General features: G+C 35.4%; 2 protein-coding genes across 2 annotated transcripts in view; both read right to left on the bottom strand.

The window, feature by feature from the left end:
• LOC136026349 (lysine-specific demethylase RSBN1L-like) overlaps positions 1-3846 on the bottom strand; it is a 57506-nt gene extending 53660 nt beyond the window's left edge. Inside the window, exon 1 of the mRNA XM_065702863.1 lies at positions 3762-3846. The gene's annotated coding sequence lies outside the window, so the exon portion shown is untranslated. The remainder of the gene's footprint in view (positions 1-3761) is intronic.
• An 11430-nt stretch (positions 3847-15276) lies between these two features.
• Positions 15277-17523, bottom strand: part of LOC136026347 (uncharacterized) — a 35299-nt gene continuing 33052 nt past the window's right edge. The window contains exon 5 of the mRNA XM_065702859.1: positions 15277-16695. Coding sequence (XP_065558931.1) covers positions 15959-16695 — 737 coding nt within the window. The 3' untranslated portion in view covers positions 15277-15958. The remainder of the gene's footprint in view (positions 16696-17523) is intronic.

The raw sequence follows: 17523 nt of genomic DNA, 5'->3' as shown, positions 1-17523 counted from the left end.
CCAATGTTTACATACATTTTCTCAAAATCATCTGATCAATACATTGAGAAAACTATTTAGCCAAAAAAAAGTAAAATTAATAATGCCATATTTTCCAGCATTATTAAAAAAAAAAAGAGAAATTAAATTAAAAAAAAAACATTTCTTCAACTGAAAGTAAAGGCAACATAAAAACTTAAAATAAACAGAAATAATTATGTATATGAGGGGGTTCATCCCCTCCTCAATGCCTTGCTCTTTATGCTAAAGTATTTTTAGTAACTCCAAAAGAACTATTTATTCTAATTAAGCAGCCTTTTTGATTCAGGGGTCATTCTTAAGGAATTGGAAGAAAATTTGAACTTAAGTGTAAAGAGTGAGGTATCAACAAGGGAGCAAACCCCCTCATATACACAATAAAAATATACAAATATAGAAGTTCATTATGCAAGTTATGTATATTTATTACTAATAAAAACGTTTGTAAATAAAATTAGAAGTTCTGGTGGCCTTTTTAAGTAACCGAAAAATTGGAAGGGAACTAGGCCCCCTCCCCTTTTTCTCAAAATCGTCCAATCAAACAAAATTTCAAAGATTGAATTTTCTGGAACTTCTCTTCAAAGACAATAGATGGTAGTTTGCATTTCTCACAATTGCTGAAACAGGCTTGTCAAATTTTAGTTGGGTATCAATATGGATACCAAGGTCTTGCCCCATTTTTTCTGAATGGACATTTGTACCAGACAAAGGATACATGTAATTGGTAGGTATCCTATGACCATAATGTAAAACAACACACTTAGATGGATTTATAAACACAGAATTGAATTTACACCACTGAGTCAGGATTCTCTTGCATAAGTTGTACACGTGTTAGATCTTTTATGGGTAAGTAGACTTTCACATTGTCAGCAAACAACTTTAAAGATTGAATGGTGGATAGAAGAGGGCAAGTCATTAACAAATAAACCAAATAAAGCAAGTCCTAGGCAACTGCCCTGGGGCACTCCACTTATTGCTTGAATCAGAGATGATATTACCCCCCCCCCCAACAGCTATTTGTTGAACATGCTCCTTGAGATAAAAAGCTATGAATAAAACTGTTCTTGTATGTAGCACATTTACAAAGTAAGGGTCTCAATACCTTATCAAAAGCCTTCAAGAAGTCAATATAACATTATCAATTGATATACCTAGATCTGCAAACCCCAGAAAGTCAACAATTACCTCACAAAGTTCAGTATTACAAGATTTTTGTTTGCCAAAACCATACTGAGCAGGACTCCAAAGACTATTGTCATTGAAATACTTCTGAATTTGCTCTACAATCAATTTTTCCATCACTCAACAAAAAATAGAAGTGATTGGAATTGGCTGATAATTTCTAAAATATGATTTGGAACCCTTTTTATGAAGGGGTTTTACTAATACTTTCTTATAGTCAGAGGGGCCAATGTGCAAAAGATAAATTAAATATGAAAGTAAGTAGTGTTGCAATTTCTGCAACTATTTTTTTATTTGTAACATTTATGAATCCATCTACATCTGGTGATTTTGATGTGTCTAATTTTTCAAGAATATCAAACACTTCAACTACTAAAAAATCTGAATCATTAAAGGGTGAAGTAGTTTCAGATAATAGTGTCAGTATTTCAAAACATGAGGGTATTGGTTTTGGCTTAACACAAGCAAAAGTCTCATTAAAATGTGAACCTTTTCAAAATCATTATCAATTGTGGAGATGGATGTGTCATGTTTTTTTAACAAATTACTTGGAGTATTTGATATGGAAATTTAGTATTTCTTCTATGGTCAGAACATTTACTCACTAATAGAACAAATTTCTTCTTATACCATTTCAGAAATTCAAAAGCTGAATTTAGAGACACTTGACCAGTTTTTAGCACATGCATAATACTAAGTGATGAAATGAAATTCTTGATAGGTTCACAATCTGTATTAATATAATTCTACCTCAAAGTGTCAGCCCCCTCTCTCTGGAGATTGGTGTTCATATAAACCTCAAAGACAACATGATTGCTTTTACCTAAAGGTGGTCTAAAATCTATGTTCAATACATCATCTATAGGTTTAGTAATAACAAGGTCCAAAATAGATGGAGCAGCATCCTTTCTGGCTCAAGTTGGCCCATCAATATGCTGATAAAATACAAGTAAATATTATCCACTGTATTTAAAAACTGCTGTTCATAAGACAGACTTGGCTGACTTGTACTATGGACACACCAATCTATCCATGATAAGTTAAAGTCATCCAAAATAAGTAATTTAGAACAAAATTTTGCAAGATGTGAAAGGTAGGCAAGAATATTAGCATTGTTAATACCACTTGTAAGACTGGAAGTAGGACTCCAATAAAAAACAGCAATATGCATATAACTACTTTCAGAAGGTAGCTTGATATCAATCCAAATGCATTATGACATTGAATCTACTAATGGATCAATTACTACAAGACACTTTATAGATTCCTGAATGTAAACACAAACCTCTCTTTTGTAGATTTGTTAAACACTAAACTATAATGCAGCAACTGCTGAGCAAAAACAGATGGATCACTGAAATGTTTCAGTATAACTTCCATAACAGTGACTACATGTGGTTTCTGCTCATTAACTAACTCATTAAACTCTGCCCATTTGGAGGAGAGATAATCTGTATTAGTGTAAAGCACCAAGCATGGATCACTACAACAGTGATATTTTGGCTAATACTCAAAAACTAGAAATATTTTGGTCATTTTCAAGAGCTCAAGAAGGGTATAAATTTGAATTTGTGATAGAAGTGATTATCAAATTTGCATAGAGCTTAAAAAAGGCATCAAGTGGTATGTTAACTTTATTTGTAAGTCAATAATATGAACAGCAAAAAATTTAACCAAAATCCTAGTTTAGCTACTTTTAGCAATCATGGAAAGGGGTTAGGTTAGGAAAATGAAACTTTAAGTAATGAATATTGGTCCAAGAACATTCTTGTGAAAGGCATTGCCAAGCTTCTATGTTAACCCTCTTCTAATTCCTATCAAAGTTTTGACAAAACAACATTTTACCCAAACTTTCAGTTATCAGTTTCTTTTTTTGAAAATACCATTCCTGGTATTTGAGTAAAATTTTAAGCTATATCAATGTTTTTTTCTAAATTTAGGAAGTGTATTTGCAGATCTTTAAAACCTCATAAATTGGGATCAAGGAAAGTAGTAAAGCTCAAAACAGTTTGAATGTAGCCAACTCTATTTAAGAAGATCTATTTTCCAAGGTTTCACTTTTATAACACATAGATTTTGAAAGGTAAGGCCCTCTAGAGGGAGAAGGAGGAGAGGTAGGTAGGCCTACTTCAAAATAACACCCTGTGGCATACTTTAGTCTACAGACCCATCCTTGAGTTTCATTTTCCCAGCCTAACCCCTTTCCAAAATATCAAAAGTAGCTAAATCATAATTTCACCTATATTTTAACCATGATATTTGTGTGAGAGCAGGCACTGTCCTTTGCTTAGTTTTCATAATTTTATGCTGTTTCCTTCTGAGAGGTCAAACTAAAAAATTTGTACCATTAATTTTACCACAGACTGATAAAAAAGGGCAGTGTCAGCAAATAGCTTTACATTAGATAAGTCCTAGGCCTATTTCAACAGAATAGGCAAATCTTTTCCTGATAATATTTTGGTTTAAAACTGCATCTGGAAATCAGAATCAAAGTAGAGCCACTCTTCGTATAGTGAAGATCTTTGATTGGTCAAAATTACACAAGCCAGGATAAATACCTTGTCGTTCATGAACATATGAATTGTCAATTTTCATAACAAACAGCCGTCCATTTTGAAATTTTAATGAATCTGAGAAAAAAATCAAACCTGAACAGCGTTTGCAGAAAATACTTTTCAACGCTAGTATCCAAATCACAGACAAGAAGTATAGTCATATATACAAACAGTAAAGTAGGCCAAATGAAACAGTAGTGTGTGAAATGTGCACTCATATAGGATTGAACTGGCCCCAACCATTTATGCTGTACTGCTTCTTCCGTTTTGCAGCCCATTTGTTGTAGATTATCCATAATAAACTTTATAAGAGGGTCGGGGATGTGAGTGGATTTTGAGGTGTACAGGAAACAATATTTCTACGACAATATCAGGATTTCATAGCTTTTTTTTACGTCCCAACTATTTTTCTTTGCGAGAAATGAAAAAAAAGCTATTTTCTTTTAGATATTTTAGAGCCATGCTAAATAAGAGGTAACGAATTAAAATAGTCACTTGTTGTTGTGCTTATAGGGTTAGATATGGCTCTTAAGGGAGGGGGGGAATTGTATACCTACATGTAAAAAAAAATATCATGATTAGCTTTTTCAACTGTTCAAATCAAAGTAGTTATTAACTCGCACGTTTGAAAAAGAGCCTTCGTCAAAAAAGTCTTTCTGTTCCATTTTTTGCAGTTGTTCTTTGGGGGAAGAGGTGAGGTTTAAAAGAAACAAATTATAAATTCTTATGCTTAAAGAGGATTTTCCTTGAAATCTTGAAGCTCCTAAATATTACTGAAAACTATTTGTTTTGGATTCAAATTTCTCTGTCTAAAAGGTGAAAGGCTTTTTTTCTCCTCCTGATTCTGAATGTAAAAACCAAATCAAATTTGAGATAGCAACGTCTTTCAGGATATCAATTACACAGTAAAAACTTTGGATCATCTTGCTTTTGAAATTTTCTAATGTAAAATTATTTCTAACTAATAGCTCTTCAGTTAAGCAAGGTCATTTTCCAGAATTTGCATCAAAAGAACACTGATAAAAATTTGGCACAAGGGACTAAGGTTGAGGTGGTATGAGCCTCTCCCATTAATTGATTTTCACTCTTGTTGTGGTTTAATTCTCTTTTTCTGTTTCATTTGACAAAATAATATTTGTTTTGTTCATTTAAGGGTCATATAGAGAAAACACGATTAAATTTAAATTGTAAAACTAATCGCCTTAATGCTGTATATTAACTTATAAACTGAAATCAGTAAGTAAGTAAGTAATTTATTGATGCCCACTCATACAACATGAAAAAGTGAAGTGAAATAGCGAAATAGAATAATATGCATACATACACAACTTTAAAAAGAATAAAACATAATATGACGCAACTTTAAAAAATCGCACTTATACAAAATATGTATAGGTAAGAAACTCGCCAGTTTGCAAAGAGACTTAAACTTTGCCGACTCTTCTACCTCATGTATCATATCCAGAGGATCATACATATTACAACGTATTAGCAATGAGAAATTCCTTTCGTGGAGCAACATACATAGTAAAAATTTTAGGTACTTGCAATAAGCTGAATAAACCTTCAGTTTTTCTGTTGCGAGCAAGATGGTCAAAATACTGATAGCAAAAGCAGCGTTTGGGGACTTCTCTAAATTCAGTTACTCTTAGATGGGTATACTCCATATAAATCCCTAGCTTCAGCGCTTTGTCTCAAGCAAGGGCATTACCAAAAAGGAGTTTCACGGTACCTGATTTGCGGTATCGCTTAGCTTCTAGTATGTTAGAGTTATTTTGCAGATATCATCCGGTGTAGTACTTTGGGGGACAAATTTGATAATTGCGGCAAATTTTGGTTTCTGATACTTTACTTTCAGTTCAGGTTTACTAGTCCGTGAACTTGAAAAGGCTTCGGCAGCCCCTTCTGATTTGAGATAAGCGGCGATACATCCTCTCACCAAGTCTATTTTTGAACTTGTTCTTGATCAGCAGATTCGCTCAAAAAATCCTTTTGTTTGGAGCATGATTCAGCCACTTCCGGAGAAATGTTACCAATAAATACACGACATAGATCCTTTTGAGGAGAGGTTTCGTCAACGAGGGACTCAAGTTTTTCAGTGTATTCATTGACACGTATAGTTAATGCTATTAAAACATCTTTGGGACAGGCTCGTTGTACCTCTGAGATCTTCCAGATTGTGAACCTGAACTTCCAACTGGTAATATTTTCTGCTGCTTTAAGGCTTTCGTAGATATCACCCATCAAAATTTCTTTCCCAGTTTGAGCTCTTTTCTCTTTAATCCAACCACCATCATACCTTTCAAGTATTTTCACCAAAATCTCATGGACCTCCTTTATTACTTATTTCGTAAAAAAACTTACTTGCGGTAGTGAGAACCGCCTTCTTCACAATATCTTGATATCGAAGACAGGTCTGCGTAAAGCTCAGCACAGGCGAGTATACATATTGGTATTCACCCACTCCAGTGATGTCACTAGACGCTATCCGTAATCAGGTCTAATTTCATGCAAGTTCATTATCCAAGGTTCTTATCATAAGATACAATCATAGAGCGATTTGAACTGCCAATCACCTATACACCACAGCGGTTGAATGAAAACTGGGTTGCACTGAATCAAGCAGGTTGCTACCTTCAGAACTAACTCAACAAGGAAGCGCTGATCCCTGCTCATCTGATCCCATAAATTTAAGGGATTTTACTCCCGGTGGGTACACCGGCGCTTGTGGCAGGTGACCAACCTTCTTCTGCTTGCTTTTACTCGATTTTTTCCCCTTCAGTGTAACTCAACTCGATAGCCTACTAATAGCAAAGTATACAGATTTGTCAAGCTTGAGTATTACGGAAGACATATAAGAAAGTATTTCAGCAGGGGCGTCGTTTGGGGTTGGGGGCAGATTCCCCCCAATAATGTGGAGAAAAAGATTATGATATACCCCATACCCCCTAACTGTCCGAATATGGAACCCTCTTACCCCCCCCCCCCAATAAAAATGCTAGAGATTGGCCCCTGTATTTCAGAAACCATTTTGTCTTTCTATTGCTAAACCTGCTACTACTACTCGAACCGCAACTATGCTTAGTTCTTTTTACTTTTAACCCACCTTGTTTTTAGTAAAACGTAATTGGCCCTTCTCTCGTGGTCGTTTTAATGGGCGTGGTAAGCACTGGTTTGTGATAGTGTCCTTCAATCAAGTTTTAAAACAATATTAACTTTCATTTCTACTCTTTATGCTCCAAATTTTCATTCATCATATCCTCTATCCATAAGAAACCCTAGTTGGTTTCTAATACAAGGATAGAATTATGTCCAAAAAAAATTGTCTAAGAGGCTTAACACCAGGCAACAACAAGCTTTGTTTGAAGTTTATTAAAGAATGCACCCAATTTGCAGTTGTACTACTAGAAGCTTAGCAACAATCCATAGCCCCAAAGTAAAAAAAGAAAGACCAAGCAATACTAAAAATATCAATTTTTAAATCCCTTCTCTTGTTTAGCGTTGATTCAGCGCATGAACCTATATTAAAAACTCCTGAGGTTGTCTTGTGTCTGAAATTGTCTTTTTCAAAACAAATAATTGAAGAAAAAACGGGTTTAATTTTTTTAAATAAAGCAGTGACAACAAAATAAAATAAAAACTACACTTTAACTAACAAAAAATAAAAATACTCCGAATATTTCGGCCCCACCTCCGGGAGCCTTTCTCAACGGGAAAAAAAAAACAAAAAGGGAGAAAATTACAACAATTTAAGACTATTTTTAAGACATTTTAAAAAATGCCACGACAACTAAACCAAACTAAAAATATAAACAATCAAACATAAAAGAAACAAGAACTCAGATTTTTAAAACAAACACTCCCGCACTTGACTGTAACTTTAGAAAAAACTGCAATAATTGTTTCTATTGGCACTTTCCTCTGCCACAATCGCTGTATAAATGGGGATCTATCAAAAATGAAAAATATAAATACTTGTAACAATACGAAAAAGAGGAAAGGCTCCCGGAGGTGGGGCCGAAATATTCGGAGTATTTTTATTTTTTGTTAGTTAAAGTGTAGTTTTTATTTTATTTTGTAAGTAGAACACAGCAGAATTTAAAAAATAGGCTACAGCAACACAAATATGCGATAGATTGCTCGCTAAGACAAAATAAAAAACCTGATACTTTTGAATCCGCTATAGCTGGTCACGTGTATAATTTTCCTCATCATAGTATTTTATTTGATCAGACAAAAATTATTGATAAGTCAGTAGGACTTTTACAAAGTTTCAGAGAAATTATAGAAATAAAAAAGATTATCTATGGGGGTATTAGTATCAATAGAGATGAGGGGGAATTTAAAATAAATTCAATTTATAATAGTTTAATTAAAGACCAGTCAAAAACTTCAACGAGTATTGGTTTGCATAATTGTCCTAAAACAAGTAATAACCTTGCGAACGGAGGTCAAAGCATGGTCAATGCTGTAAGAAGTCAACGGACGGCAGCTAAAATAGCAAATGAAAAAATCCATTCAATTTATAATTCATAATTGTGTTTCATTAACCTGTAAGATTTTGATTGGATTTGGGGGTTGGGTGACCTCTTTTTCGTATTGTTACAAGTATTTATATTTTTCATTTTTGATAGATCCCCATTTATACAGCGATTGTGGCAGAGGAAAGTGCCAATAGAAACAATTATTGCAGTTTTTTCTAAAGTTACAGTCAAGTGCGGGAGTGTTTGTTTTAAAAATGTGAGTTCTTGTTTCTTTTATGTTTGATTGTTTATATTTTTAGTTTGGTTTAGTTGTCGTGGCATTTTTTAAAATGTCTTAAAAATAGTCTTAAATTGTTGTAATTTTCTCCCTTTTTGTTTTTTTTTTCCCGTTGAGAAAGGCTCCCGGAGGTGGGGCCGAAATATTCGGAGTATTTTTATTTTTTGTTAGTTAAAGTGTAGTTTTTATTTTATTTTGTTGTCACTGCTTTATTTAAAAAAATTAAACCCGTTTTTTCTTCAATTATTTGTTTCGTAAATGGAAAAGCAGTGTGGTCTATGAAATTATTTAATTGTCTTTTTCAAGATACCAGAAAGTGAAGGGCCTTACTCCAAGAAAATATTATGCCCGCACTTCCATGAGGCTCTAGCACTCTTAAGAAAAATGAGGTAAATATCCACTTTGAGCTGGCAAGTAGAGCAAAGGATGGATTCACAGGAATTAAGTCTTTATGAATTAGATTTTGTCTGTTGCAAGCTTCAATGTCGCTGTTTATTTTTTGCTAAGATACTTATTAATTTTTTGTTTTAATACTTTGTGAGTCTTAGTGCATATTGTTTTGCAGGGGTAGGGAGATGTTGGGTAGATCCTGCTGTTGGTGGAATTTCTATGATAGGGTGCTATATCATAGAGATCAGAGGCAATAGAATACAGTGAAGATAAGAAGTGACTTCGGATGAGGTCCTTTTCGTCGACTAGTGAAAAACCCACTTCGTAGTCCTTGGAAATCATATATTTTCTTTAATTGTATAACGAATGTATCCCTCATTTTTTTTTGGCTCTAAGAGCGGAACAGAAATCTCAGTAACATGTCTTGAAATTCTTTGGCTCGCCTTCCTTTCCTTTTGACTTAGTGCACGACTAGACGTAGAAAACTTCGGTAAGATATTTGTAGAAAGGGGTATTTTGGTATGGTCAATTAAGTGTTAATTGGGCAAAGGCTTGCTACTAGTTGCTAGAGATGGAATTTAATGGTGTGAAGCGGCATTTTTTTTATAGTACAAAGGGAATGAATGTGGAGAGCTGTGCGATGAAGACTTGGTTGCACATTAAACTATGTACTGAATGGCCTTCATACATATAATTTTACTTTTTATTCTAGTATACTTACTTAACTCCCCTCCAGCAAGGTTGACCAATCTGGGGATTCTGTACTGACGACATCACCACAGTATTTTCAGTATGCTTCCCTGTTTACCGCAATACTCAGCAGTACTGGGAAGGGGTGATTGAGAAGTTTCTATAGCCAGCGCTTGGGAAGTCATCTCTTGGGTGAAAGACATTAATACTTCCTTCAAAGGCTACTTCAGGCAGTTGGACAGGAGACATACGCTGGGTAAGTCCAAACTATTGACGCTATTGGAGTTGAATGGTCTATATGATGGCTTGATAATACTTTGGAAAGAGCGGAAATCGTTTGTTTGATAGCTAATCCAGGTAAGTTATTCCAATACTTTTTCTGAGCGTTTTAGTTCCAAAAGCCGCTAGTCAGCACTTGGCCTCGGTTCCTAGGGTCCTTGTCTCCACTCCATACGCTCCAACTGGAGTTACTTAAACAGGGGAAAATTGTATCTTCACCTTTATTACCAGAGTTTTTTTCCAAATAGAGCATATTGACATGAAGCATGCAGAGGTAAGAGCCAGGCTTCATTTATAGGTTTTCATGAGCCATTTGTGGAAATTAGCACACTTCCGAGGTATACCAAATGACCAACCCGCTTGATTTACTCACCCTAAATAATGACCTTCGTGTGAGAGGGATCTGGCTCTATGTGCCCCGCCACTCTCAACAATTTAGTCTTACTGGTGTTTATTTTCATTCCAAAAGATCTAGCTGCATCGTCGACAGGGTTTCCAGTCACTCGGAGCTATCTTGTATTTGAGCAATTAATGTCATCAATATATGCCAACAGGCCAAACAGACATCCCCCTGAAACCATTTTGGTATAATTTGGAACACTCAGGTATTATGTCTTGTCATACAATCAAGGAGTATTTCCGGGAGAATTTTAACAGGGTGGCAAGTAAACAATAAGCGATATGGGTCTGTAGTTATTTGAATTAATTTCTTATCGTTTCATGTGCAAGGTGACTATGGCAGACGTCGAGCAGGACCCGGGGTAGTATGTTGTTTCTAATACTGCTGTTACTTTTTTATGTTACATATATTTGACGCTGCAAGATCCTACTTTGTACAGCTATTACTTTTCTATGGTACAGATAGAAGACGTTGTAAGATTCTACTATGTAGAGTAGTTCTACTGGTATGCCACATACTGCAGGTACTTTATTGGATTTTGTGGTAAAAACGAGCTAAATCTGAATTGCACACTCCTTGGCGTAAATACAAGTTGAATCCCGATTCGAAGTAAAAAACGTCCTGTCATAAAGGAAGTTTCCATTTGGTTCAAAGATGAGCTAAATCACCAGTTAGTGCAGTCCTAGCTGCCGAATTTCGGTCTGAACTGCAGACTCCTTGGCGTAATTACAAGTTGAATCTCGATTCGAAGTAAAAAACGTCCTGTCATAAAGGAAGTTTCCATTTGGTTCAAAGATGAGCTAAATCCCCAGTTAGTGCAGTCCTAGCTACCGAATTTCGGTCTGAATTGCAGACTCCTTGGCGTAATTACAAGTTGAATCTCGATTCGAAGTAAAAAACGTCCTGTCATAAAGGAAGTCTCCATTTGGTTCAAAGATGAGCTAAATCCCCAGTTAGTCTAGTCCTAGCTGCGGAATTTCGGTGGTACAGTTAAAAAAAAATTGACGCTGAACAAACACACAAAAGTCCTAGCTCGGTGTAAGCATGAACTAAGCCATGGTTTGAAGCAAGAATGCACTAGGTTCTGACTCGGTGTAAATTACAAGCTCCGGATTTTAGGTAAAATACTAGAGAACAAGTTAACGCAGGACTCAATCACTTATGCTGACGCATAAGTGAGGACTTAGTATATTTCGCGTCGAGTAAGCACAATAGCTTGGACATGAATTTGTTCTTGCACCGAGCTAAGGAAACAGCTTAAACTCAGGTCTTTCTTTTACAAAAAAGTTAAAAATTAGCTTGTTTTACAAAATACCACTAAAACTTCACAACTAATTTTGTGATGCGGGACTTTCCTCGTTTTTGCGGTGACTTAAGGCCTGCCTGTTTTTCACCGAATTGAAACTTAGCTCGTTCGTAGGTCCAAGCTCCATTGAGTAGGGATTTAGCTCGTTTTCTAGCGTGTCACCAAAATTGTTTATGCACCAAGTTTGTTTGCCGTTTTTGCAAAATTCTGTAGTTTGGACTCATCTTGTCTCTGACTGAAGTTGATTCGTAGCTGGAGCTTAATTAATGTCGGCATCAAGGAGCTGCACACAACTTTTAAGCCCTACAAAGACTGAAAAGGTGTCCGGTTTAAACAAGGTATGGTATGCCTAATTTCTTTTAAAAATCTGACGGCTTAGGAAGAGGAAGGGAGGGGGGGTAGAGCGGTTACAAACCCAGTTTGTACCTTCAATTTTATGCATTTGAAATCTTCGCAATATAGCAATTTCAACACGCTGCCCGTCTTTTATACTAACGAATTCATAAAGAGCGAGTCAATCGAAAAGTTTGGGATCACTGCTCCTTATGCTTCGTCGGTTGTATCCCTTCTAAAGATACACTTTTCAGACATTTTTACCTTTCTGAGCAATGTACTTTTCTCAACAATTTTGATCTACTGCAATTTAGGGCTTCAGGGGTTTCCAGTGGCAAAGAAGGGAGCAAGGGGGAACTGCTTAGCCTCCTACTACTTTTAAGCTTTTAAAAGGTCGAAATAGTCTTCAAATTTTACTATACGACCCAAATTCTGACGGCTATTTGCTCAAGCTGAAGTGGAGTTTTACAGACTTTCAGAGAGGACTATCAGAAGCTGTTCCTCCAAGCTTTCGCTTCTTAAAGCCATGTTTCACTTTATGTGTTTTCTGTTTAGCCTGGTTTCTATTCTATCTTTTTTTTCCGTTGACAAAGGTTTCTGGAAGACATTGTCAAATTAATGGACGTTTTTCAGTGTTTATATTTTTTTTTTACAATCTTGATCAAAAATTTTATCTGTTATTTATATGCCTTTATTTCACTTTATATATTCTCTAGCTCACGGTACTGAGAATATTTGAAATCATGTTTTGTACTTTTGAAAGCACACAATCGGAAATTTTAGAATCAAAATATAAAATTTGTGATCGTAAGGCACGATTTACCCTACTTGATTAGGAGTACCCGGGCTTGATCATATCCCAGGTAGTAATTTTATCTTGGTTGCTTGGGATGCAACCTTTCTATTGACATCATTTTAGTACAACGGGAAAACGCCAACTCAACAACATACTCTTAAATAAATTTGTGATTAAGACTAAACAAACAAACGACCTTCTAGAAAGTCAAAAGGCAAGTAGTCGTACATTCTCTTGACGTTTTGTTTTCTTTTTCAATTTTTTTTTTCGGCACTTAGGACTGACCGTTAACATTGATCCACAATATATGTGGTTATTGCGACTTATAATGCATATACATGTAATTGTAAAACTATTTAGCCAGCTGTCATTCTGAAGCGTAGTGTATACTAACAGGTCAGCATCAAGACTGCCGCCAGCAAATTTTACCAGAGGGACACATTTCCAAGGGGGGGGGCACTGACAAATGGTCAACAGGCTAATTTCTTAGAAGCCTCCTCTGTTTCAACAAGTTAAACTAGACGAAATACGGTTATTTATGGACTAATTCTAAAGCAGATCTACAAGCCCTTTAATTAGAGATTAAATAAAAAAAACAAGTTTTTTTAACTGAAAGTAAGGAGCGACATTAAAACTTAAAACGACCAGAAATTACTTCGTATATGAAAGAAGCTGCTTCCTCATCAACGCCTCGCTCTTTACGCTAAAGTTTGACTCTTTCTCTCAATTATTCTTTTTAAAACAGTAAAAAACTTTAGCGTAAAGAGCGGGGCGTTGATGAGGAAGCAGCCTCTTTCATATACGAAGTAATTTCTGGTCGTTTTAAGTTTTAATGTCGCTCCTTACTTTCAGTTAAAAAAACTTTTTTTTTTATTTAATTTCTGGACGTTTTTGAATCAATGCATGTTTTGATTTTGGCTCTCCGCAGAGGAATAATTAAAACAAAATTTGCATTTTTTTTTTTTTTTGGCTAAATGGCTTTCTCATAATTTTGATCGAATGATTTTGAGAAAAAAAGAGCGGGGGAGGAAGCCTAGTTGCCCTCCGGTTTTTTGGTTAATTAAAAAGGCAACTAGAATTTTTGATTTTTTACGAATACTTTTATTAGTAAAAGATTTACGTAACTTATAAATTAGCTTAAGTAAAGAACTTTTGTATTCTCATATTTTTATTACATATATGAGGGGGTTCCCCCCTTGTCAGATCCTCGCTCTTTACATTAAAGCTTAAATTTTGTCCCAATTCATTAAGAATGACCCCAGAATCACAAAAGCTGTAGAATAAATAGTTGAAATTACTAAAAATACTTTAGCGTAAAGAGCGAGGTATTAGGAGGAGGTGAGCCCCTCAAATGGGTAATAATTTCTGTTTGTTTTAAGTTTTAATGCTGCTCCTTACTTCCAGCTGAAAGAACTTTTTCATATTTATTTTTTCATTTTTTTTAAATAATGCTAGTAAATCCTGCGCTCCCTTCATGGAGATTTTCTTCCGCCATGACAAACTATCGATGGAAAGTTCCCCCAGCATATCCCCCTCTTCTCAACCCCTCCCCCAACCAGAAAAATCCTCCTGAAAACGCCTGTACACTTCCCAATAACCATTACTATATGTAAGCACTGGTCAAAGTTTGTAACTCGTTGCCCCTCCCACGGGGACTGTGGGGGAGTAAGTCGTCCCCAAAGACATAGTTATAAGGTTTTTCGACTACGCTGAATAAAATGGCTATCTCAGAATTTTGATTTGTTGACTTTGGTAAAATAATTAGCTTGGGAGGGGGCCTAGGTGCCCTCCAATTTTTTTGGTCACTTAAAAAGGGCACTAGAACTTTTCATTTCCGTTAAAATGAGCCCTCTTGCAACATTCTAGGACAACTGGGTCGATACGATCACCCCTGGGAAAAAGAAAAAAAAAAACAACAAAAAAACAAATAAACACGCATCCGTGATCTGCCTTCTGGCAAAAAATACAAAATTCCACATTTTTGTAGATAGGAGCTTGAAACTTCTACAGTAGGGTTCTCTGATACGGTGAATCTGATGGTGTGATTTTCGTAAAGATTCTATGACTTCTAGGGGGCGTTTCCCCCTATTTTCTAAAATAACGCAAATTTTCTCAGGCTCGTAACTTTTGATGGGTAAGACTAAACTTGATGAAACTTATATATTTAAAATCAGCATTAAAATGCGATTCTTTTGATGTATGTATTGGCATCAAAATTCTATTTTTTAGAGTTTTGGTTACTATTGAGCCGGGTCGCTCCTTACTACAGTTCGTTACCACGAACTGTTTGATCAAATCCACATAAGAACAATGTTTCTTTAGAGTTTAACAAAACTTGAAGAGACAGGTGAATGAAACAACCTCGGATCAGCTCAAATATCAAATCAGAAGGAAATATAAAAGTTTACACTTAACTAGCTCCAAAATATTAGAGAGAGATTGTCCAGACAATGAATATTTACCATTATATGACAACAATTTTAGAAGATGCTTAGGAAATTAGGGTTGGTTCGCACAAGCAAATGTTCACCCAATAATTGCCTATTTGCATAAACAGACAAGATGCAAGAAAAGCTGTTACTTTTATTTATGAAAAAAAATCATTAAATGCCACAACTCACTTTCACCAGTATTTTGTACTTGAAATTAATTTAAGCTAGGTTCTAGCAATAGTAGAATTTCGTTTCGTCAGCTGTTTTTTCATCACTCAACGAAAAGAATCTTTCGAAGTGGGCAAACACCCGGTTTGCCTTGTTTCAATAAGAGTTGTTAATTTATTTACAGACCTGCAGATTTTAATTGAAAAAAAACTTCCTATCTATGCCGTGGAAAAATATTTTTTTGCTATTCTCATTTAGGTAGGTAGTCAAGACAGTGTTTCTTAAATATTTCATTTTTCAGGAATTTCAATCAGCAGAAGCTCGCATGGTGATGTTCCTTAGTATTTTTTCAGTGAAAAAATAACTGCCTTCTATCCAAACTTAGCTTTACTCTTAAAACAATATATGGAAGCAAAGGGTCAATAAAATTTATGAGTTAACTTCTTATTATTGAATGTTCATAATGTTCATACTCTCTTCAAAGGGTCACATTTCCTCACTACAGGTGAAAACTCGACCACTTTCACCACTAGAAGAACAGTTTCGGGCTTATTTGCCTTTTACCTCTGTTTTGGACCCAACTTGACTCCTACATTAACCGTCTTCTTTAACAAAAGGTACAAAACAATATTAGGAGCAAAGGATTTAAACAATTCCTGAGTTAGCTTCTTGCTCCTGGATATCCATACTCTCTTCCGAGGGGCTCATTTCCTCACTACAGATTAAAACTGAATCAATGCTGACACTAGAAGTGCAATCTTTCACTTCTAGTCGCTCATCACTAAGCGCTTCTTCCTCATTTTCTGATTTAGACCCAATTACATTCTTATTTTCATTTATTTCTTTAAAAGAAGGTTTGAGTTCATCCTCCTCTTTCTGGAAAGAAGTTAGTCGCTCATTAACGATGTCAGATTCAGTATTTAAATCAGCTGAAATTTGAAGACTATCTATACATGGTTTAACTTCATTTCTTCTTGCTTTCTCTGTTTTTTGTGTATCATTATCATCTTTTTTAACAACATTATCATTAGTGACAGGGCCAACTTCCTTGTCATCATTAAGCACAGAGTTATTACCTTCAGTATTGGCAAAATGCCCCATTTCCTTTAATACGACAGGCTCTGAAATGTTATCTTCATATTTTCCATCGGCATTTCTACTTTTTTCGTATGCTTGCAGGGCAGATACTTCTGGGATGACTAATTTTCCTTCTTTAATGTCATTATGCTTAATAACGCGTTTTGCAGAACGAAGTCTTTGATAAATGACCCCTCTCCGGGGGTATTCTTTGTAAGGCTGTGATTCATCATAAAAGTAGTCGGACGGAGCATGCATAACAAAAGTCATATACTCCAGCTTTCGTGGTACATCCTCCTCTGGACCTAAAAAATAAATGTTTATTTATGAAAAACGCTATTAACATAAGGTTCCATTTTGCTGGTAGTACTTCGTAGATATTATCCTTAATACTTAAAACTCAAATTACAAATTCGGCCTTTCTGACTAGCTAAGTGTTTCATCAGGTGATTTTTACTTAGCCATCAGATACAACGCTAACACTGCAATTAGAACGAGATCCCAAATTGGACGGAAAATACTTTTTCTTTTGCAAAATAGTACGACAATTATTTCCTGTGGAGTGCTCTTGCAGCGAGTGATTTTGGCTTGTGAATTACCAAGCGTCTAAAGCCGAGACTATTTATTATATACAGTCGGCAATGTCTCTAATACTTACCAGCCAATAGGTAATTCGTAACCTTTGATGCGATGCTAACATGGGAACGCGTAACAGGTAACAGATTCCGCGAAACTTAGAAACTTTACAATCAGATCAGTCAGTTGGTTTTTAGAGGCTCACAAGTGAGCAGGCGTTTTTGCCTAAAAGGAAGTGAATATAGCTCACTACTGGGTTTTCATAAAAAAAATGATCGATCTTATGCAAAGTTTGAAAGGTATAGTCTGTTTTGTCTCGTGGCTCAGGAATTGAGTTAGAACTTTCAGTTTGGGTGAAGTGGAAAAGTATTTTTCTCCCTGTTTCACAAAACGCTAAATTATACTTTGTTACTGCCATCCAACAAACACTTAAGCTAATTCAAAAATAAGCCGTAATTTATAGGAAATTTGATGCATCTGTTATCCATGATATGTTATCAATAGTTTGGATGGTTCTTCCAAATATAAGAATATAAAAAATACCTTACTCAACAATT

The sequence above is a fragment of the Artemia franciscana genome, chromosome 4 (assembly GCF_032884065.1).
Source record: "Artemia franciscana chromosome 4, ASM3288406v1, whole genome shotgun sequence".
NCBI lineage: Eukaryota > Metazoa > Arthropoda > Branchiopoda > Anostraca > Artemiidae > Artemia > Artemia franciscana.
Note: the sequence above shows the minus strand (reverse complement) of the source record. Positions and strands in the feature narration are given on the sequence as shown.